This window comes from Mustela nigripes, chromosome 11 (genome assembly GCF_022355385.1).
Source record: "Mustela nigripes isolate SB6536 chromosome 11, MUSNIG.SB6536, whole genome shotgun sequence".
In the NCBI taxonomy this organism is placed as follows: Eukaryota; Metazoa; Chordata; class Mammalia; order Carnivora; family Mustelidae; genus Mustela; species Mustela nigripes.
The window spans coordinates 21679324-21703126 of NC_081567.1; the positions used below are offsets into that span (position 1 = coordinate 21679324).

The 23803-nt window shown below is 44.9% G+C and overlaps 1 protein-coding gene across 3 annotated transcripts in view; it reads left to right on the plus strand.

The window, feature by feature from the left end:
- Positions 1-23803, plus strand: part of PRKCB (protein kinase C beta) — a 322986-nt gene that overhangs the window by 207669 nt on the left and 91514 nt on the right. For all 3 annotated transcript variants that reach the window (XM_059415142.1, XM_059415140.1, XM_059415141.1), the window contains exons 6-8: positions 8533-8689; positions 9871-10005; positions 20910-21006. In XM_059415142.1, the coding sequence (XP_059271125.1) occupies positions 8533-8689; positions 9871-10005; positions 20910-21006 (389 nt within the window). The remainder of the gene's footprint in view (positions 1-8532; positions 8690-9870; positions 10006-20909; positions 21007-23803) is intronic.

A 23803-nucleotide genomic window follows, 5' to 3' on the forward strand; every position in this document is an offset into this window, starting at 1 on the left:
TGCCTTCGGCTCAGGTCATGATCCCAGGGTCCTGGGATCGAGCCCCGCATCGGGCTCTCTGCTCAGCAGGGAGACTGTTTCCCTTCCTCTCTATCTGCCTGCCTCTCTGCCTACTTGTAATCCCTGTCTGTCAAATAAATAAATAAAATCTTTCAAAATAAATAAATAAAATTCATAGAAACAGTGAATGCAGGAATGCCTACTGGATAAAATATAATCAGTAATATGGAAACAAATTTAAGGGGTGCTCCCAGATGGTGGAGGAAGGAGAGCAAGAAATGAATACAGTCATGAAAAAATGATAGATGTAGACGACGAACAATATTTATCCAGGGGTAAACGGGTAGCAGATGTTCCTGGAGAAAAGACGAGGGCAAATGGAAAAGCACCTGTATCCAGAGTAGAGTTCAGGACAAATAATGAACTGTACAGAAAGAATATTTTAATTGTGAAAGGTATGCTCTAAGACTGAAAAGTGGACATGAATCTCAAATAACACAGGGTCAAAGTACATAAAGCAGAAGCTAGTTGAAATGAAAAAAGTATACAGAAATACCATAGCAGGAGGGTCTTGAAACATGCTTTGTTAGTCTTTGACAGATAAAACAGGTAAAATGAAAAAAAAAAAAAAAAAAAAAAAAAAAAAATAGACAATTAAAAAAATTTATTTAGATATTTTAAAAAAAAAAAAGGAAAAATAAAAAAAAAAAAAAAAAAGCAACAACATAGATATAGATGACTTAGATAATTTAATTAGAGAAATTCTTAATTACCTCTATTTTTTTAAAAAAGATTTTGTTTATTTATTTGACAGAGATCACAAGTAGGCAGAGAGGCAGGCAGAGAGAGAGACGAGGAAGCAGGCTCCCTGCCAAGCAGAGATCCCAATGCGGGGCTTGATCCCAGGACCCTGGGACCATGACCTGAGCTGAAGGCAGAGGCCTTAACCCACTGAGCCACCCAGGTGCCCCACCTCTATCTTAATGAGACAATCCCCTTCTTTTCTTTGCACAAAATTGGTGATGCATGAGCTTGCAAGGGAATGCCCTCAAATTACTCGGCCCACATTTCCATTAAGAACTAAAAATCCACGACACAAACATATGAGACAGAAGATCACAGGGCGAATAAGAAGGAATAGGAATCTATGAGAGCCTTAAGAACGGGCGCTCCTGATGTTGCTTCTGCAGAGAATGGGACAGGCAACTGATTAGGGATGCCAGGGCAGACAGGAGGTGAGGAGGGCCAAGCTGTGGTTGGAGACCAGGAGTGTTATGTAGTGGGCCCCAGGCCCCCACGTATGATGGTTTTCTGCAGGGACAGTCTCTGTGCCATGTGTCGCTGGTGGTCGGAGGTACCCTGGCCAGAATGGCTCCATATGGGCAGGTGCGGGAGAGAATTCATACCACAGCAGTGCACAGATGCGCCAGAGCTAAGGAAAGACTTGAGGGGCTCCGAGGATTCAAGGAGATCCACAGAACTGGGGTAAAGGGAGTAGGAACCAAAGAGGCTCAAAGGTGATGGGAGAGGTGGTCCTAACGGAAGAGGGAGAGGGGTCCCATTTGCTTTCAGATGATCTATCATGCTCTTAGTACCTCCTCCAGATTGATTTGTGTGAAGGCCACATTGGAGGAATGCTCTTTTAGCCTGGAGATGTCTCTGGATCGTTCCATAATTTGATTTGAATTCTCCCTAAGGAGAAAGGGAATCCGCATTTGTTGAGCCTCTGCCATGTGCTTTGGATTCCCCTCTAACGCTCTGTCCTCTTTAATTAGGGTCACCATAAAATCTACCGTCCAAGGCAGAACTCCTTTGAGAGTTCAGGGACAACAGGGACAGACTGAGGCTGTCTGTCCTAGCTACCATCCACCATCCCGCTGAGTTGTCTGTGGTTTTACCTGCCTTCTGGAGACGGGGAGAACCAAGGGTCAGAGAAGTCATTTAACCAAGATCACCCAGTTAAGTGAGAGTTAAGGCAGAGGTGGGACTCAAACCGGGGTCTGTCTGACTCTGAAGTCTGCATGTTGCTGACTTAGTTCCCGATTTCCTCCGCACTAACGCACCACCCTTGTTTCACTTGCCGTGACTTGACAGGCTGTCTTCTAGACAGACACTGTGACGGTACCAGCTGGAAGTCTGTCTCCACACAGATAATTAGATGGGTGATAACTGTACCACCGCCAGCAGCGACAGGAAGCCAGCTGTTTCAGGAGCCCTTGGCCACAACGTGCTAGGGGTGACCTCGATGCCGTGTGTGGGTACCCAGAGACCCCGGGTTGGCTCGCTTTGGGTTTAGAACCTATCAGATGAGGCCACAGGGGATGGCCAGTTAGGATGCCTATGGAAAGGGGATTCTTTCCCCTTTGATGATCTGAGGCTCACCAAAGCCAGAGCATCAGAGAGTTTTGGGGTTTGAGGAAGTAACAATGAATAGGAATTGAAGGGACACAGATCCAGGGGTAGACTTTGGAGTGAAGGGCCGCAGGAGCTTGAAACTTGAGAGGGTGTGGCGGGCAGTGGGAGGGATTGGGGGTTAGCCAGAGACCCAGGTAAGGTGTCGGCCACTGGCAGGGGTCGGCGGGGGGCATCGGAATAGGAGAGGAGTAGGGCAGGATAGCAAAAATAGGTTGATGGCTCTCTCTCTCTCTTTTTTTTTTTTTTTAAAACATGTTGAGTCTCTGCTTGCATCCCTGCTGTGATCTCAGGGTAGGTGCTGAGGGTGTCCACTAATCTCAGTGAGGGAACCCCCATCTCTGTGTTGTTCACTAAAGGTCCTGTGATCCAAATCATGAGTTTTGGGGCCTCATTCTGCAGACCTAATTGTTCTGTGATCTTTGGAGAACAGGATGAGTGTCCCTGAAGGCCAAGGGCAATGGGTTCTTAGAGGCCAGAGATGCACAACTGAGTTGTTTTTTAAAAATTTAGTTTAAGCAATGCCATTCATACAAAAATGCTTTCTCTTTGTAATAAATTCCCAATGTGACAGATAAGACTAAAGTCTATTTTTCCCACAACCCCCAAACCAAGTTTCTTTAACTCTTCCTCAGATATAATCATTACAGTAAGTCAATTTGGGGCATATTCTTCCAGGTTCTTTTATATATATTTAAAAATCACATGTGACATTGTAGAAAAATGTATTGTTGCTGTTTTATTTGTTTAAGTTTTTTATTTTAATTCTAGTTAGTTCACATAAAGCCTAACGTTAGATTCTGGTGTACCATATTGTGATCCCCCACTTCAAACAGCTCCTGGTGGTCGTCCGAAAGTTTTTTGTACTTTTGTCTTGAAGGTTTGGAGGGCCCTGGTTTTCAAATCCCTTTATTTTGACATAACCTCAAAATTACAGAAAGATGCATGGCTAGGAAACAACCACATCTTCTTTACCTGATTTACCAAATGGTCATATTTTGCTCCATTTTTTTTAAATCATTCCCTTTATGAAATATTTTTATAAACATATATTTTTTTTTCTCTGAGCCGTCTGACAATAAGTTGGAGTCTATGGTTCCCCTTTGCCCTAAACACTTGAGTGTGTATTTTCTAGGAACGAGAACATCCTCTCACACGGCATGGTACAGTGATCCGAATGTATCAGGAAATGTACATTGACAATGCTGTGATTTATTCATAGTGGGGAATCTGCATTGCCACAGTCGAACCACTGGTGGGCACATTTTTCTTTAAAAAAAAAAAAATTTGTATCGTCACCATCTGTCTTCACCTGCCATTTTGTTCACCATGTACATGCCTATAGAAGGTCCCTGTCGTTAACATGGGATAGTGTTTCTCAGTGTGGCGATGCACGGATTAGTCCCCTTCCGCTGTCGGGAGGGGAGACACGCAGTATTTCCTACACTTGGCTGCTGCAGACATCCTCAGGCATAACTGCTTGTTAGCGGGCATTGCTCTGAAGAGCTGTTGTGTGGCCACGGTGGGGAGGACAAGTGAGGACTCATGATACTGGAAGAAGTGCCTTTTAAAGGAGTTGGTTATCTCCCACAATGTGTGAGATAAAGGCTTTTAAGCAGCACCACTATTCAGATTTTTCTAATAAAGAGTTGTGTTTTGGGTGATTGCTGGGGGGTGGTGAGTGGGTCAGGGGAAAGAGTAGGAGAGTTCTTGAAGAACAATTCTTAGGAGAAGAGTTCACAGTAGTGCTGCCTTTTTATGGGCTCAGCACTGTCCTAGGTAACTTTCAGCTGCGTGCAGAAGGCCTCTTTTGCTCCGAGGACCCTTTGATGGAAACAGCCAGCCCTCACCCCCTGCCTGTATCACATCCAAGGCGAGCAGTGTTCTCTGGATCAGGACACTTTTCTTCTGTACATTGAGCACACTTCCACCAGGGGGGGAAGGTTGCTATTTCTGCTTTGTGTGAAGCATTTTGTACCATCTGGGCTGGCTGGATTTCAACAAAGATAGTAAAGAAACATTTATCAAGAAAAATCAAAGTCAGTCTCGCCAAGTGTGGTCTAGAGAGATTTGCTTCCTCAGTACGTTGTGGCTGGGAAACAGGACTCTACTTTGAAAAGCTTCAGGAGAGACAGGCCTCTGGGTCTTAGCCGGCAGCTGCTGTCCTCTGCTCACGACGTGTTGGTTTCGGGGACGAGAGCTCTTGAGATGCGAACACCAGCAGGTTCAGAATCCATTTCACTCCATTCCTCTCCGCATTCCCATCCTCTTCAGTAATAGACCCAAAAGGACCAAAGAGGAAGAAAAGATCTCTAAGGGCTGGGGAAGAGATGGAGTCCTACCTCGGTCTCGAATATTGGGTTCAGGAGAAGCAGAGGCCCAAGGAGAGGTCATTCTCAAAGCATTCATTGTAAAGATTGGCTCAAACTAACACACACTTGTCCCATCAAGAGCCCTCGGAAGGAGCTTGTAAATTTACAGTGGAAGAAAGTTCTGGTGATGGTGCTGTGGTGTCAGCTCATAGCACGGGGAGTAAGGTGGGAGGGGGTGTGGGTCTTGACAGAAGAGATGTGAGCCGTTCCCACTTGCACATGTGTTGCCAATCACCCAGACAGACAAGTTCCTGGCACGTCAGCGCGCCTCAGATCATGTTTTTATTCAGCTTACTCCGTGATAGATGTGTCATTACAAGATCCCAACCTAGAAAGAGGCACATGCTATTTTCCCTGGAAGGCTCAAGAAATGGGAGAAAGTAACAGTTGGAGATTGTAGTCTATGGGAAAGATGCATGGGGCTCTTAAATTATATCATCCGGAAACACTTTGCGTAATGTCTGCTGTATGGACCAGCTGCAGCAGCATCACCTGGGAGCATGTTAGAAAAACAAGTCAGTAGCTCTCCCTCCAGAGTCACTGAATCAGAGAATCCATCTGTAGGAGTGGGTCCCAGGGATATGGACCTCACAAGCCCTGTGGGTGACTCTTAGACACACTAAGTTTTGAGGGAAGCCCTAAAAGCGTTCAAGTGGGAAGGTCAGACGCATAGTTCTCAAAGAAGACCCAGATATCCATTTGGAAGTGGTTAGCTCTTCTTAATAAAAGGGACAAATGAGAGGGGACACTGAATATGTGTAATAATAATAACAAAATAGCAAAAGTAGAGCTGGCATTTATTGACTATTCCGTGGGAGCCAGGTTCTGAGCTGAACATGTATGTTCACATCCGATTATGCTCTTACAACAACCCAACGAAGTATGTATTTCTCCATCTCCTGGGTCAAGAAATGGAGGTCCCAAAATGTGAAGTAACTGCTAGACACGATGCAAGACCTGACCTCTCGCAGCCTTGTATCCACTACACTATGCAACCTGGCTATGGACTCATTAGCCGTCAACCATGCTTTGAATAAATTTGGGTTTCTGTATTCCTGGGGGACAGGAGCAACATCTCATCTTATCCCCATGTCCCCAGTGCCTAACAGAATGCCTAATGCCTCACAGGGACCTGCTTATTGAACTTAACTGAGTCAAAGTCAAAGAAGAAAAGTTCTTGCTTTTGGTGCAAGAATGAGGTATAACCTGAACGAGAATGGCATGGAGCGAGATAAATGGGCTGTGGATAAATGGAAGGAAAGGCCATAAGCTGGAGTACAGAAACACCTGGTACAGAATAAGTGACAACTGACCCCCTGGGGCTTCTTGTCACTCTCCTGGCAGTCCGCCCAGCCCTTTTTCCATCTCCTGTATTCAGTCCCAACCCCTTCCTAGTGATAGGGTCTTAGACAAGTCAGCAAAGGCTGACTTACCCCCGCCCCCAACAGCAATGGTGAGCTGATTGGGTGTAGGAAAATAAAGAGAAGATCTTTGAATTTAACTAGGGCTGCGTTCCCCCACCCACCCACCCAGATAAATAAAATGGAAAGAAAGAGGAACAAGAGAGTTGAGGGGGTTTCCAAGCGAGTGATTATAATGCATTATGAACTCTAGGCTGGGAGTGAAGTAAAGGCAAGAGAGAATAGGGAGAAGAGTCAATAAAGATTGGCTCAACAGACTGACTGTTGGTGTAAGACTGGTCACAATGGGGTACTAGGGTTAATGAACTGGAAAAATAGGGAGGGGCATTGGCTTGTAGGGTTCGCGAAGTGGAGATTGAGAAAGTGGTGTAATTTCTGGGATGATAAACTCCCGTTATCATGAGCTGTGATAGCATGAAGTGAAGGTTATAGGAGGTGAGGGGATGCTTTATCCCCTACTTTCTAATATTCTGTTTCTATTGTATTATTGCACTTATGGAACACTCAGAAAAAAATGTTGAACTATAGCTGGGGTCATGGATGTCTATCGTCTTCCTGCCTTTAAGGGGATTGCATTTATCCTCAACTATGGATCTGTTATTTCAGATAGCTTTTATCCTGGGAGGACAATTTCCTGCTGTTTGTAGCTAATTGCAATGATCCAATGGTTTTCTCCTTTGACCTATACATATAATGAATGTTTTAATAATAGATTTTCTATGATTGAACCGTCTTTGCATTCCTGGTAAGAGTCATTCTATATTGGCCTTCTGGCAGATCGCTTGATTCAATCTGCTAATGCAATACTTTGGATTTTTCTATCATAAGTGAGGTGGTTGGCATCGTATACTTATGACCCATACAACTCCCATTTTCCCATCTCCTTCTCATGGCTGCCTATGTAGCTTCTTGTTTCCCTAGGCTGGTGTTGTGTCTACATTACTGACCCTCTGCTTCCTTTCTTCTTTAAGCCAGTCTTTATTCCCCCCGCCCAGGAATTTTTTTTTTTTTAGATTTTTAAAATTTATTTAACAGAAAGAGAAAGTGATCACAAGTACATAGAAAGGCAGGCAGAGAGAGAGGGGGAAGCAGGCTCCCTGCTGAGCAAGAGAGCCTGATGCAGGGCTTGATCCCAGGACTCTGAAATCATGACCTGAGCTGTAGGTAGAGGCTTTAACCCACTAAGCCACTCAGGGGCCCCTTTTCAGGAAATATTTTAAAAGATATTTATCTATTAGAGAGTGAGAGAGCAAGAGAGGAAATATAAGCAGGGAGAGTGGGAGAGGGAAAAGCAGACTTTTCACCAAGCAGGGAGCCTGATGCGGGGCTCGATCCCAGGACCCTGGGATCATGACTTGAGCCAAAGGCAGATGCTTAACAACGGAGCCACCCAGACGCCCCTTCTTCAAGCCAATCGTACAGCCTCCTTTACTGTGTTCCTCGTTGAGGGTGGAGCTCACCTGTCGTGCTGCGGTACTTTTCCAGCCTTCTGTCTGGGTGAAGGTCATGAGAGCAACTCTTTCTCTTTCAGCTTTTGCTTTTTGAATTGAGGTAAAATTCACAGAACACAAAATTAACCATTAACCATCTTAAAATGTACCATTCACGGGCGCTTAGTATATTCATGGGGTTGTGCAACCATCACCCGTATCTAGGTCCAAAAGATGTTATCACCAGAAAAGGAAACCCCTTACCTGTTTCGTAGTCACTCCCCATTTCCCCCTCCCTGGCCACCAGCTCCTGGCCACCACCGGTCTGTGTGTCCGTGGATTTCCCTGTTCTGGGTGTTTCCTATCAGTGGAATCCTACAACATGTGACCTTCTGCGTCAGAGTGCACAGGTGTTCACAGCAGCACTATTTGCATGATCCAAAGTGTGGAAACAGCCTCAATGGCCACCTGATGAATGGATAAATGGGGTTTGCTGTGTCCATACAAGGGGACAATATTCAGCAATAAATGTAGCGCTGATCCATGCCACAACATGGAAGAACCCTGAAAATATTATGTTCGGTGAAAGAAGCCAGTCTTTCTTGTTGGCTTTGTGGAACACAAGCTTTGAGAGCATGTAGCTAATCTTGGGGGCCCAGCGGGCAGAGCAGTGGGGAAGTCAGAAGTCGGCGTCGAACTCATACCAGTTAAGAGGTTGACTCCATCTGACCGGTGCATCTTGCTTTGTGTGCTTCTTAGCTGTGGATGACCCTAAGTCCCATCTCCTATGAGACCAGTGTGATGCCGAGGACTCATCCCCAGAGTCTCCGACCCTCGCTGGTTGATGCTTAAACACGACAGGACTATTAATGCTGAAATTGCTTTTTCTTTTTTCAGTAAGAGATGCTAAAAACCTTGTACCCATGGACCCCAATGGCTTGTCAGACCCTTACGTGAAACTGAAACTGATTCCCGACCCCAAGAGCGAGAGCAAGCAGAAGACCAAAACCATCAAATGCTCCCTCAACCCCGAGTGGAACGAGACATTCAGATTGTAAGTTAGAATGGCCGCCGCCCGGCGTGGGCCGTGGGGTTGGCCGTGGGGGCCACCAGCCTTGGGGAGGGCCCCTCCAGCTTCCCTTTCGTTCCTCCCCTCCGTCCCTCGCCCCCTCCCTTTCCTTACTCCCCGTCCATCTGCAGTTTTGCACTGCAAGCCAAGTAAAAATTGGAACTTATTTTTTTAATAGAGTTGAGAATGTCTGTGGTGTGCGGAGTGGGTGGGGTAGAAGGTAGTGCGATGTGTTGCTAGGTGAAGGCAAGTTGTGGGAGACGTTCTGGTCTAAGAGAACAGTGGGACGTAACCCATAGGGTGTGGTGATAACCCTTGTGGGGCTGAGTCTGGGGGAATGGATGTGCTGGGACCACAGCCCGTCGAGAGTTCTCTGCTAGCTTCCACAGCCGATCTTCCCGGGCCAGTGCTCCAAGGACCTGGGGTCACTTTTTGAGGCATCTGGGCCCACAAGGGTTAGTGACGTCAGCCAGTGTTTATGGAGCATATCGCGGTTGTAAAAGGCACTCTAGTGAATGATCTGGGTTCATTGGCCATTTCATCCCTATTTAACCAATGGGGCGTGACAACGTTAAGGAATGTGCCCAGAGCCCCCCAGCCAATGTGGGGTCATTCTGTGCGGAGATTCTGAAGTCTGACACCAGAGGCTGTGGGCCAAAAGCATGATTCCTTGTGGGAGCCCCATCCCCCTGTTACCTCTCTCAGGGGGAAAGTGGGGGCACACCTCAGCCTCAATCAAGGACACGCCTCAGAACAGCTTCCGCCGACCAGCGCCAGCAGGACTGCTTCCTCCACGTGTGTCTCATGCCAACTCACGTGTGTGCAAACACTCATGCAATTATGTCATCGATACCCAGAGTTCTTGTTGACACTTTGTCATTAGGGTTTCCCGAACATCCCGAACCCTATTAAGATGTAAGGAAGCGGCTAGAACTGTTTGTGGTGGCGCTGGTCCAGGTCCTTCACCCGGGCGAGCCATGGGCTGCGGGACTTGAGCAGCCCTGCCTCCCTGGGGAGCTTGCCTGGGGTGGAAACCGAGTATGCAGCTGGCAAGAGCTTGTAATCTTTTAAAAATTTCCACCTTCAGGCCTTTTCCTCTTAAACATTTCATCTGCTTGAGAAATCACGGTAAGCTCCTCTGACTTCTCTCTTCTTGCTCTCGGCAGCCAACTGAAAGAATCGGACAAAGACAGAAGACTGTCCGTAGAGATTTGGGACTGGGATCTGACCAGCAGGAATGACTTCATGGGATCTTTGTCTTTTGGAATTTCTGAACTGCAGAAAGCTGGTGTTGACGGCTGGTAAGCAGGATGTTGCTTTGAAAGCTGCCATATAGCTTGGTCCATCGAATGTGGGATGAAGGATGTTTTCCTTTTTGTCTTAAAAGTGAAATACGAAAACGGAGTCACAGAGTGATGGCTGGTACATTGGATCTGCCTCACGGATATGTTTTATTTGGTCCTTGTACTTAAAAAAAATCAGTTCCTAGTATTTTCAAAATCTGGACATTTTCTATAAAAATCTGGACTTCTGGGGGTGCCTGGGTGGCTCAGTCGCTTAAGCATCCAACTTTTTTAAAAAAGATTTTTATTTATTTATTTGAGAGAGAGAGAGTGCGCACATGAGCAGGGAGAGAGGCAGAGGCATAGGGAGAAGCAGGGAGCCCTGCAGGGCTCGATCGCAGGACCCGGAGATCACTAACTGACTGAGCCCCCCAGGTGCCCCCAAGTGTCCTACTCTTGATCTCAGCTCAGGTCTTGACCTCAGAGTCACAAGTTCAAGACCTGCATTGGGCTCCATGCTGGGTATGGAGCCTACTTAAAAAAAAAAAAATCTGGACTTCTGGCTTGCAAAACCAGAAATATCTGGATGCACAGAGCCTAGAAGGCAGTAACTGAGAACAGGTGAGTAGTTCATGCCCTCTTCAGACAGGACATGGATTTTCTGTTTGCCCTAGTCTTCACCATTCCCTATTGCCTTACACCCGTCTAACTTTACACAGTTTCGTGTCTTGACTGGCCCCATGGGCACTAAAATGGCTCTTACAATGTACCCTAAAAATACACCCAATCTTCTGTCAGATTGCAGCTCTATAGGAAAATACTCCCTCGTTGGGACCACTTACCAAGCCTGGCCACAGGGGTGCTGGGAGGTTGCGTCATGGTCAGCTGCAGTGTCTCCTTTGTTCTGCAGTTTTTGTTCCATTCCCTTCTCCTGGCAAAAAATCCTTGCTCAGTATTTCCCAGCAAAGAGGCCGGGTGAGCTCCCTTGGCAACGGTTGGTTTCACCATCATCTGAGTAAAAGGAGTCAGAATACACAGTCCAACCTGGCACCGTAGCTTTGGGCAAAACGGGCAGTATTGGCTGCTCTTCTCTCTTTAAGAGAAATTGTCTGCCTTATGACTTCATTCAGGACTTTTTCAGTTACAAGTGATAGAAAATAAAAAAGCAGACCCATTTAGCAAGAAAGAGAATGCATCACGAGGACACACATCCACGCCATTGCTCACCCTACAACCTCGTCTCTCGTCCCTGTTCGTTATAGACTTTGTGGTTGTTTTCTAAAGATTTATTTAATTATTTAAAAGAGAAAGGATGCAGGCAGGACGCGGCGGGGAGAGCAGAGGGAGAGCGGGAATCCCAAGCAGACTTCCCACTGAACGTGGAGCCCAACACGGGCTTCGATCTCCCCACCCTGAGTGAGATGAGCCCGAGAGTTGGACGTTCAACCGACTGAGCCACCCAGACTCTCCTGTATTTATCCCAGACTTTTTTTTTTTTTTTTAAAGATTTTATTTATTTATCCGACAGAGAGAGGGATCACAAGTAGGCAGAGAGGCAGGCAGAGAGAGAGAGGAGGAAGCAGGCTCCCTGCTGAGCAGAGAGCCTGATGCGGGACTTGATCCCAGGACCCTGAGATCATGACCTGAGCCGAAGGCAGTGGCTTAACCCACTGAGCCACCCAGGCGCCCCTATCCCAGACTTTTATTCAAATAGATTCTGAGTCTCTCTCTAGTCTCTACAGAGACTCGTCTCTCTAGGCTCTCTCTAGTCTCTAGTCACTAGAGATCCATCAGGTATAAGACAGCCATGCCCTCATGGCGCTTAACTTCTGGAGCGAGAAGAAATGACCCCAATAACTACTCAATGACACCATGAGGACAGATGGGGAGGAGGATGAAAGCCATGTGGGTACAAAGTTAACAGTAGTGATAAGGTGTCTTAAAGCACAGACCACAAATGGTTAACAGCAGAATTCTCAGGAAAAAAAAAAAAAAAACGTTAAGGAGCCTCTGTCACAGTTTTTCTTAGCTCACGAATGGGGAGACCAGAAACATGAATGGCTGATTCCAAAGGTTTAAGAAGCTAAGATTGGTAGACCAGGAGACGCAGGAATGCTGAAGTCCCTTTGTAAGTTAGAGGTACAGCCATCTGCCAAATCACAGCCTTGGGGGCGATCTATCTACAACTAGAAGACCTGCTTTTCTTCTTCTTCTTTTTCCTTTATTTTATTTTATTTTATTTTATTTAAGATTTTATTTATTCATTTGGGAAAGAGAGAGACAAAGATAGCAACAGAGCTCAAGCGGGGAGAAGGAGAAACTCCGGGCTGAACAGGGAGCCGGACGTGGGGCTCGATCCCAGGACTCTGGGATCATGACCTGAGCTGAAGGCAGACACTTAACTGCCTGAGCCACCCAGGTGCCCCTTTCTTCTTCTTTTTTAAAGCTTTTATTTTTAAGAACCTCTACACCTAACGTAGGGGTTGAACTCACAACCCAGAGCTCAAGAGTTGCATGCTTCTCCGACTGAAGCCAGTCGTTAAAAGTTAACGATTGTCTTTGCAGAGCTGGGAGGCCATGTGGGCCTTACTGGCTTGTGGATTGTAAGTAACAGTTCTGAGTGATAGACTAATCAGTCATAGCGGGGAAGGAGATAACTATTTAGAAAATGTCCTTGCGTGACAGTCAGGGGTCGCACTGCTCTCTTTTTACCGTTTTCCTATTTCACACAGGCACAGAAATCCTCCACCAAATACTAGCAAACCAAATCCAATAACACATTAAAAAAAAAAAAAAATCGTTCTCCATGACCAAGTGGGATTTATCCCAGGGATGCAAGGGTGGTTCAATCAGCAGGATTGATCACATCGACAGGAGAAAGGATAAAAACCATACGATCGTCTTGATAGAGGCAAATAAATAAGTAAATAAAAATTAAAAAGGCATTTGACAAAGCATGACATCGATTCATGATAAAAAAAAAAAACTTGGGTAATTTTTCTTAGCCTATGGGTGATCTGACTTTGCACGCTGCCATTCGCACTAGTGACAGACTGCGAATTCCTTCCTCGAAGTCAGGCAGAAGGAGGTTAAGGAGAAAGAATGTATGATTCTCCCCAGGGGGTCTGAGCGAGACGGGAGAGTGAACATGATAATAATAATTACTAGAGCAATAGCTACCACTTAGTGACTCTTAGCTGGATGCCAGGCTCTGGGCTGATCACTTCCCAGGTGTCCCGGAGTCACACATTGATACTTCTTTATTTTCTGTAATGTACCCAGACTTTCTTAGGCAGTTTTGTGACCTCCTGATGGTGAGAAGGGGACCCTCTTGCCTGTGGTATGCCTTCTGGGCTTGACGGCTACAGCGTGGCTGATCCTGCCTGGTTCCTGAACCCGTCCGTGCCCATGAGGCTGGACGGGTCCCCCAAGTTTGGAACATCATTTCTGGCCTCCTGCTGGAGTCCCAGGTCCTGGCTTGTTGCTTCTAGTTGTGAGGTCCTTCTGCATAGTGTCTTCTTTGTCCCACTCCCCAGGCCACCCGTGTGAGCCCCCGTTTCTCAGCCTCCTGCATGCGGGCCAGGAGTGCTGTCTGAGTGATCCCTGAATCTCTGGCCCGTGTGACCCTCCACGTAGGTCTTCGCCCACGACAGAGAAGGACAGGCCAGGCCCCTCTGCTTTTGCCTTATCCTCGCTCACTTCTCGTGGTTCCTCAGCCCCAAATGGGCAGGGCTGTCTCCCACAGGGGCCACCCCTTCCTGCTTCTCTGCTCCCTGGAAACGGCAGAGGGCAGGGGGAGCAAAAGGATTGAGTCCAAAAATATCCCTGCACGTACACACGATCATCCCTCAATTCTCCCACCAGTTCTGGGCAGAACCTTGTTCCTGGGATCAGAGCATTCGCGCACTGTATGAAAGGACACACAGCTCATATGTGATGGTGCTTGAGTTTGGGTCCAGGTCTCTGGAATGCTAGGGCTGAAGCACGTGTCCTCTCATTCTGTCTCCTGATGCAGGGGTTTGGCAGAGGACTTGAGGGTAGATGGGAGAGCTTTGACCTTGGCTGTCCTAAGGGGATGGATGCTTTGTGACTTCAGGTGAATCCCTTCACCTCTCTGTGCTCCAGCCTTGTCAGCCAGCCGTTATGATCCCATTAGTCAGGCCTCATTGTAGCATCCCCCACCCCCCTCCTAGGCGAGCTGTGTTATAGGAGGGAACTTCTGCTAAATAAAAGCCCTCTTTGGGTTTTGCAGTTAAAAGCCCCCCCCCCCCAAAAGATTCAGGGCCAAGACATCTGTGAACCTGTCTTGAACGTAAATGGAACAAATTCTAGACATTTGGATTCTTATCCTTCTGGGCTCCTGAGTGAGTTCCATGCCATCTCCGAGACTCAGTTTCCCCATCTGGCAGGGGATGCGCGCTCCCAGCTCTTCTGTTGTGTTGTAATTGAAGACCACGCAGCAGAAAGGGGCAGCTGTGCAAGCTCCCAGATGTGGCACGCCAGCCTCAGGCCCCTCATCTGCCGCTTTGCCACCAGCCCCGCGTCTGTCGTCAGATGCACTCCTTTGTTTCTAATTTTATTTGTTTTTGCTGTCTCCTTTCCTTTCCCCCTTGTTTTCCAGGGGTTCATCTGTTTTGCTGTGGTTTATTTTTCGGCACAGAATGAGTTCTAGGGTTCACATATCAACTCTGTGTTTGGCTCTTCTTCTCTGTGGGTTTGTTGGGTGGTTGCATGTGAATTTCAGCTGAACATTTTGCTGATTTATTTTCCTTCTCTTAACGGGCTCTGCTCGTCAAGAGAAAAGAACGAGCATCGGAGGGAATAAAGATTTCCTCCGAGCTGTGAGATGCCGCGTTCTAGTTTTTGCTGCTTTTGCTGAAGGTCTGCACTTGTGTTTTTAATTTCCTTTAAGCGTGCTCTTATTTGGGCATTTTGGAAATCACTGGTGTTACTTTTTGTTTCATTTTTCATTATTAACGTCAAATGGCAGTGTTAGTACTTTATGGTCAGAAAATATGTCTTCTCTCTTTTTTCCTTTTTTCACTTTCTTTCTCAATTTAGCGTAGTTTAGTATTACTGAATGTTCTGTGGACACGTCCAGAAAAAGATTCCATTTATTACTCATAGGTCCTGCATTTCAAGTGTTGATTAATTCCATCTTATTATCCAGATCTTTGTGCCTTCCTATTTTTTAAATTTTTTTTCATCTGACCAAAATGCACAGAGCTCATTGAGTTTCTCCTAGTAACATTTTTCTGAATATCTTCTTTCATTTCTAATTTTTTTTTTACTTTATATGTGGCATCATTCTTGATTATATAACTCTCCAAGACTTATTTTATTTTTATTTTTTTAAGATTTTATTTATTTATTGGACAGACAGAGATCACAAGGAGGCAGAGAGGCAGGCAGAGAGAGAGAGAGAGAGAGAGGAGGAAGCAGGCTCTCCTCTTGAGCAGAGAGCCTGATGTGGGGCTACAATCCCAGGACCCCGGGATCATGACCTGAGCCGAAGGCAGAGGCTTTAACCCACTGAGCCACCCAGGAACCCCTCTCCAAGACTTATTTTTTTAAAAATGACTTCTATCTACACAAAATTATATCTGTTGCACTTAATACTCATTGTCCGTGATTTTGGCTTATTGCTGATATTTCTTCAGTGGATATACATGGCAAGTACCTAGATGCTGAATGTTTGGGTTCATGGAGGTTTCTTTATATTTGGAGAACAATACACAAAGTTAAAAAGAAAATGAGTAATAAAAAATAGCATGTTTGAAGCTGATAAATGCTACAGAGAGGGGTGTTGGGTGGCTCAATCAGTTAAGCATCCAACTCTTTTTTTTTTTTTTTGGAATTTTTTAAATTAATTTTTAATTTTTTCAGCGTAACAGTATTCAGTATTTTAGCACCACACCCAGTGCTCCATGCAATCCGTGCCCTCTCCAATACCCACCACCTGGTTCCCCCAACCTCCCACCCCCCGCCCCTTCAAAACCCTCAGATTGTTTTTCAGAGTCCAGAGTTTCTGATGGTTCACCTCCCCCTTCCAGTTTCCCTCAACTCCCTTCTCCTCTCCATCTCCCCATGTCCTCCAAAGCATCCAACTCTTGATCTCAGCTCAGCTCTTGATCTCAGGGTCATGAGTTCAAGCCCCTCGTTGGGCTCCACACTGGGCATGGAGCCTACTTTAAAAAAAATTAAAGATCAATGTTATAGAGGAAAGTAAATGAGAAACAGGGGTAGGGAATGCAGGGAGTGGGAGGAGGGGGTACTCCAACTTGTGTGATGAAATTCCCAGGAAAGGACTCATTGAAAAGGTGACACATAGCAAAGAGCTGAAGGGAGCTGAGGGAGTGAACTTGTGGAAGTCTAGGGAGAGATTGTCCCAGATGGCGAGAGCAGCAAGTGCAAAGGCCCTGAGGCAGGAGTGCATCTATTAGGTCTGAGGGTCAGTGAAGTGGCTTGTGTGGCTAGAGCTGGTTCTCCAAAGGGGTATCAGTGGGGAGCAAGGATGAGGGGTGCTCTGCAGATCCCATGGGGGCCTTTTAGGAACTTCATCTTCTTCCCAGAGTAAGTGGAGGAGCCAAAGGATTGAGGACATCTGATTGACCTTTCAACCTGTCTCCTTTGGTTGCAGAGTGGTAAATACTTCTTGCCTAGTGGATCCTGCCCATTTTTTTATGTTTAATCTCAGTCCTTTTCTTTGGTAGAACATGTGGCATGTTACTGGATTGAAAAGCAGCAACAACAAACAATAGACCTAAATTCAAAATTCTTTCTTTTTTTCCGTAGGGAAATGTTTTAATGCTTATGGTCATAATTGCTGCATTTCCAATGAGGTGTTTCTGATTCTGAGGGGTTTTTTTCCTTTTCCATTTTATTCTTTTCTTCTTGTTGTGAAAAGACAACTATTAATATCATTGTTACCTTAAATTTATGTTTCTTTAAGCTTTGTGATTACTAATAGTGTCGTTTTGGTTTTATTACAAATTCCATCCCTCTGCTGGAAAAAACCCAAGAAAGCAAAACACTATCCAGAATCCCATTGTCCAGGGATAACCACTGTTGACATTATTAAGAGGGTTTTTTGTGTGTGTGTCTGTATTGCTTATGTGTGCATGTATGTGTCTGTGCTCATGTGTGTGTATCTGAAACAAAAAATAAAAACTTACTGTCCATACTGTGTCACAGCCCTCATACTTCATTTAAAAATGCATTATAAACACTTTTCCTTATAATTCAGTAATCTTGGGCAACGTCATTTTCATGTGGCCCGTTCTATAGATCTGCCTCAACTTACAGAATCATGTTCTTTTTTTTTTTTTTTTCCTTTTTGAGGGACAGAGAGAGCATGAGAGGAGAGAGGTCAGTGGGAGAAGCAGAGTCCCTGCAGAGCAGGGAGCCTGATATGGGAGTCAATCCCAGGACTCCAGGATCATGACCTGAGACAAAAGCAGTGGCTTAACCAACTGAGCCACACAGTCGCTCCCAGAATCATATTTTTACTGTAAGATGTGTAGTGTTTACCTAGAAAAATAGTTCTACAGCAGACATACTTGCAGCCAAACCTTTGTGCATAGCTTTAATTATTTCCTAAGAAATTCCTAATCCTGGAATTGATGGCTTTGAGAACATGTGTATTATTAAAGTGTTTGCCAAGCCCTTTTGCAATTTTTTTCAGTTTACATTCTCACTCTCAGTGCTGTGTGGTACTTTTCATTTTACCCACATTTGTCAACATCTGGTATTGTAAATTTCAAAGATATAATGCAAAGATGATACATATTTTTTACTAATTATACAGATTTATAGAATTCCATTATCCTATGTATTTTGTTACTAATTTCATTGAATATTTTAATTTAAACATTGCCCACTTGTTTGTATTTATAAATGACTATGTCCTGATTTTTGCCTGTCATTTTCTTATTGAATAGTAAGAACTTTTTACATAAGGTGGATCATAAAATGTCTTTCCTGATACATATATTGCTATATTCCCTCCTTTCATGCTGTATATTATTTTTGGTAATATACATTTTTCTTAAGCGTATACATAAGGCATTCAGTTCAACTCTGATCAATATAATATCAGGTTCAACTGCCAAAAGAATTTCTCAGGGTTCCCTAATTGTTATCTGAATTATCCATCTTAGTATTCATGGTCTCGAGTGGATTTTTAAATCTCGTAATTACATTTTCCATCTGAGAGTAGCCTTTTTAAATCTCAGATTGTTCCCTTTTCAAAGTTGCATTAGCTTCTTGAATCTCATTGGAAGTATGAACTAGATATTTTTTAGAATTTTCTCTCTTTTGGCAGTAGTTCTATTTCATGGGAGGTACTTATCTGATTTCTCATTGTTTCTCTTTATTTGACTGAGTTTTTCATACATCCTGTTATTTTTCTGTATCCGCCCTTCCGTAAAGACGGATGAGCTCAAGAATGATGAGTGTCCCAGTTGTAATTTTTCAAAATCAGATCAAGGGAGAAAGGAGTCTTTGTATTTTTTGGAATTTTTCTTTGTCAGAACAGGAATCCTGTTCCCTAGAGCCGTTTTGGAGAGATCCACGGCTGGAAACAGCTACGCATCAAACAGTCAGCCCTACTGCCCTATAAGGAGGCATTTTCCCCATGTTGGTTTTTCCCAGTTGGACCATGTTGGTCCAACTCAAAGTTGGAAGGGGTCCCTGCTTCTCTTTTCTAACAGACAGGAGTCCTTATGCAGGGCCACAGAGACAGTATACTGGCTCCAACAGACATAGCGAGGGCACCATGACATGTCCCATCCTTCCTGAATATGAATCAGAGTGGGTGGCTGTCATCTAGTCCCTGGTGGTCTGACCCAGGGTTGTTAGTGGGGTTCTGTTGGGGGTCCCGTTGACTAGTCCCCTCTGGTTAGTCCCGCTTGATCAGTAGTTTCCAAAGCGGCTTAGACTGTACATGGTTTCGATAGCACATGGTTGGGGCATTAGTAATACTGAACTGTACCCTGGCCAAGCTTTTCTTTGGCCAATGCTTCTTCCAACCTTCAGATTATCATAAAGAGAAAGTCTCAATTGGTGTTGCCATACCTTTAATGTTCTTTCACTCGCGCCGCTGTCAGAGCTCCCATTTTAACAAGGAGGGGCAGGCATAAGTCTCAGAGCCTTTGGTAAGCAGTGCCATCTACTTGGACTTGGGTAACTTGATTTGCATACGTTTATTTATTTATTTATTTTTTACAGTTACTTTCTACTTGTAACCTGTTGGCTTCCTTTTCAAAGGGAATATGCTATTTAAAAAGGAGACGATATAATGAAAACCACGAAGTGGATCATAATATCCAGATTTAGCAAAATCCACAAAGGCAAATAATGTTTGCCAACCACCGCTCCGTGTTCTCTTACTTATTACTTTAATTTGTACGAGTTCCTAGACACTACTGTGTGGATAGCACCGTTCTTCATTGCCAAGAAAAATACAGATGTTCTCTTATTTTTGTATTTCTTTTGGAAAATGGGCAGAGGATAATTTAAGTTTGTTGTTTTTTTTTTTAAGATTTATTGACTTATTTATTTATTTGAGAGGTAGGGAGGAGCAGAGGGAGAAGCAGGCTCCCCGCTAAGCAGGGAGCCCAATGCGGGGCTCCATCCCAGGACCCCAGGATGATGACCTGAGCCGAAGGCCGATGCTTAACCAACTGAGCCACCCAGGTGCCCCGAGGACAACCAAATATTAAAGGTGGATGCATAGCAACGCCAGTTATCACCCCTGCTTTGAATCCCTTCTCCTATTTTTAGGAGCTGTTGAGGAAGTTTTGTGAATGGAGGAAAAAAATCATTATGAAATTTGTAGATTTGAGTTAGGAAGTCTTTCTTGGGGAGTGAGGAGCTCCGTGATGTTCTTCCCCTCTAGTGATTTGGATGTCTTTGGAATGTCCTTTCTTTTCCTCTCTCTCATGTTTCCCTTTGAGTAGATGGAAACATCTTTGCGGTCAAAAACACACTGAAACCCATCTTGTTTATTCAGATAATGTCAATATCTGTAATGATAATAATGATGATTTATCATTTGCTAAATGCCAGACACTGTGCTTATCATTTTGCATGAGTCACCATATCTTAGCTCCACAGTAAGTCTATGAAAAAGACTTTTTTCTTTTTAATAATCTCTGTGCCTAACCTGGGGCTCAAACTCAGCGACCCTGAGATTGAGAATTGCATGCTCTATTGACTGAGTCAGCCCAGCGCCCTTGAAAAAAAAAAAAAAAAAAAAACTCCTGTTCCGATTTATAGATGAGAAAAATTGAGCCTCAGAGAGCCTAGCGAGCTTGTCCAGGGACCCACGGAGGCAAGGGCAGAGGGGAGATTTGAACCCAAGCAGAGTTTGACTCTGGGGCTTGTGTACGTACTTGCGAAGGGATGCTATTTCTCAAGGGGGTCATACCGGGCACTTGGGGGAAGGCATCTGTAGAGAAAACAGCATCATGGAGACAAGGTGGTAGTCATCCAAACGTTGCTGAGAGCCAGGATGCTGGGAGACTGTGTTAAGAATCCACTGACCATGGGAGACCGTCATATCATTCTTTCAGAATAAGAAAGCACATAGCAGACAGAAGATAGGTAAAAACATACAGCACTGAGTGACTGAATGAGAGAACTAAGAAACGTGTGTGTGTGTGAGATGAGAAACAGAGCCAGAGCCAGAGCATTGCATAAACACAGAATATTCATTTTTTTCTGAAAACCGTGGAATAGTTACAAAAAACACATAGCATACCTGGCTGCGAACATGTATGTGCACACCTCCCCCCCCAAAAAACCCCTCAACACATTTTTTTAAGGTAAATCTGTTTATAGTCTAACTTTTCTTATTGTAACCGACGAAATAATATCAAGTCAGGTCATGGACTTTGTCCTGTCTCCCTGTCTCCCTTCAGGTTCAAGTTGCTGAGCCAGGAGGAAGGCGAGTACTTCAACGTGCCTGTGCCGCCAGAAGGAAGCGAGGGCAATGAAGAGCTGAGGCAGAAATTCGAGGTGAGTTGTGGTTCTTTCTATGCCAGTGGGAACTGCTAGAGTGTCTCATATGCCTCGTATGCTGTGTCTCCAGTTATGAAAGGCCTTCTACCAAGGCCTTTCATGACTCTGTGCCTTTGCAGTGTTTTTCTGGCTCCAAGAAAACTCCTATGCATCCTGCAAAACCCCAACCAAGTGTGTCCCGCTTCATGAAGGCATTCCTTCCTCCTTGTCCTCACTTAGATTTAGACTTTTCCTCGAAAGTGCTCCTTCACTTCTCCGGTCTTTTTTTTTTTTTTTTAAAGATTTTATTTATTTATTTTAGAGATAGAAAGGGGGAGCAGAGGGACAGGGACAAGCAGACTCCACACTGAGCACAGAGCCTGATATGGGGCCCAAGACCACGATCTTGAGATCATGACCCAAACCAAAATTAAGAGCCGGATGCCTAACTGACTGAGCCACAAGGCGCGCCCATTCTCAGGTCATTTTGATGATAGCTTGGCTTGGGATGGTAATAATGGTGAATGAAAGAAATAGATAGAAGTGGGCTCTATTTTGGAGGCTGAGTTAAACTTGCTGACGGATAGAATCTGGAGTTGGAGCTATTGGCGGGATGGTGCTGTACTGTTAACAAATAGAATTGTTTGTGCTGGTGACTTCATGAAATACCCATGGGTCTATCTTCCAAAAATGAAGAGTCCTTGACCCTGAATCTTGGGCTACACTCTGGCTCTCCTTCTACCTCAGCTAAGCCCTTTCTGTTCATGGGGGGTGGGGCAAGATACCCTGTTTTCAGCTGTGTGAGAGTTGGAGACACATCCTAGTTTTACAACGAAAATGTTTTGGGGAAAATGAGTTTGAGGTCTTTCATTATATGTGTATTGAGTGATTTTAAAGTAGTTTCATAAGGGAAAACACATTATTTTGTTTGTACCAACTCAATATACTGAGTCTGATGGGAAAACATCAATTCTAGATAAATAGTAATGGCCTGCTAACTCTGGAAAAAAAAATTGAATAAAACAGCTAAAATGAAATGATTGTCATTTTTATTCAGCAAATAATCATACAGGCAGATAAAAAACTTGTGACCAGGTAAAGTTCTATGAAAGAGAGCTCCTTGTTAACTCTGAGAACATATGGGGTAGGGGGGAGACAGGAGGACAAGGAAGGTGTCATTAAGGCAACAACAGTGCGAATTAACTGAGTAGAGAGAGGAAAAGAAAATTCCATTCAGCGAGGATGGCATGTACAAAGGCCCTGTGGTAGGGAGTTCTGTAGCAACTATGTGAAACTTAAAGAAGACCAGTGTGGGTAGAGGAGAGAGAGCAAAGGGTGAGTTCAGGGTAATACTGGGGAAGTAGCTGGTCATCCTAGTAGAAGGGCTGTGCTGGCCTTGGCAAGGATTTTGGCATTTATCCCAAGATCCATGTTAGTCTGCCCCTCAACTTGACAGAAATAGCACTTGAGTATTGACTCTTGTTGTGCCCTCCACACAAGTTAGTGTTGATGGGTCGACCCAGGGGGATATCCCTTCCCGGAAACAAGTGGGATGAACACATTGGCCTTGGGCTTACCAGTCATTTCTCCAGTGAACTTGGCAAGGGAAGGTCATTCCCGTGGAGCCGGCTCAAGTCCGGATGGGCTGGTAAAAGGACATCCCACTCAGTAGAGCCAGGAACTAGACACAGTTGATTAGTCCTTCCAGAGAACACCTTCCAGCTCTTTCCCTCAACTTTTTGATGAAGCTGTGCCCATTTGCTGCTGCATTAAAAATGGATCATCCCGGGTATTAAAACAAAACACCCCAAGTCCACTGTTTTCTTGTATAAAATGGTGTCTCAGTTTGCAAAATGATTTCTCCCATGCTCGGGTAGCCGGGGTGACATTTCAGGACATCAAAGAAACAGTTCTTACGTGAACATAGTGTTTGTCCGGGCCAGTTACTGGCATGGAGTAAAGGACTGTTTTATCTGCGAGCAACAAAATGCAGCCGTTTATTCCTAGCGAGAGCCCACAAACGCTTGTTTATGCCTGAATTATAATTGCTCTGTACCGTAGTTGTTGATTAAAAAAAAAAAAAAAGTTTCCAACCAACCGAGAATTATTCTCAGACACACAGGGAAATTTCAGTTGACCTTGAACGTGAGAAATGTAATCCCTGTGCAATAACCAATTAGCACTCGGAATGACTCAGAAATTACTTTCAAGCCTCTTATGTGGAGAAATTCTGAGTGACGGTAAAATCGAGCTGCTGGCATTGGGGTAATAGAATTTCACGGCAGGGGGAGCTTGGTGCAGTGGCTGCCCGTGGTGAATTTCAGAACGTCTTGAGTTGGCTCGGTCTGGGGTGGACCAGGGGCTTGTTTTCTGACCACGGGCTTGTCTCTGGGTCAGCAAAGGGAAAACTCCACTTCGGATGGTTCACAGTGGGTTTTCTGACGGTCTTAGAATTTTCTTAAATCATACAGTGCTTCCTCTGGGCCCTTTATTGTTTTAAGTGCTCCGGAAATATGAGCGTATTTAACTCTCGCAGAACCCCTGAATGGTAGGTGCTATCATCCTCACTGGTTTTTTGTTGTTGTTGTTGTTGTTTGGGTTTGTTTGTTTGTTTTGGTCTTATGGAGAGGAAGCAGAGTCCCAGCGAGGTTAAGCAACTCTCTGCCATCCTAGAGCTAGCCGCTCATTACCCTGCATTGAGTTTCCCCACAACAGACCCCAAGGATTCAAGTGCAAGTGGTTTCTTGGGGAGGTGATCACAGGAAGCTTCACTGCGGAGAGGGGAAGGGAGTGGGGGCATTTCATGGAGCACATC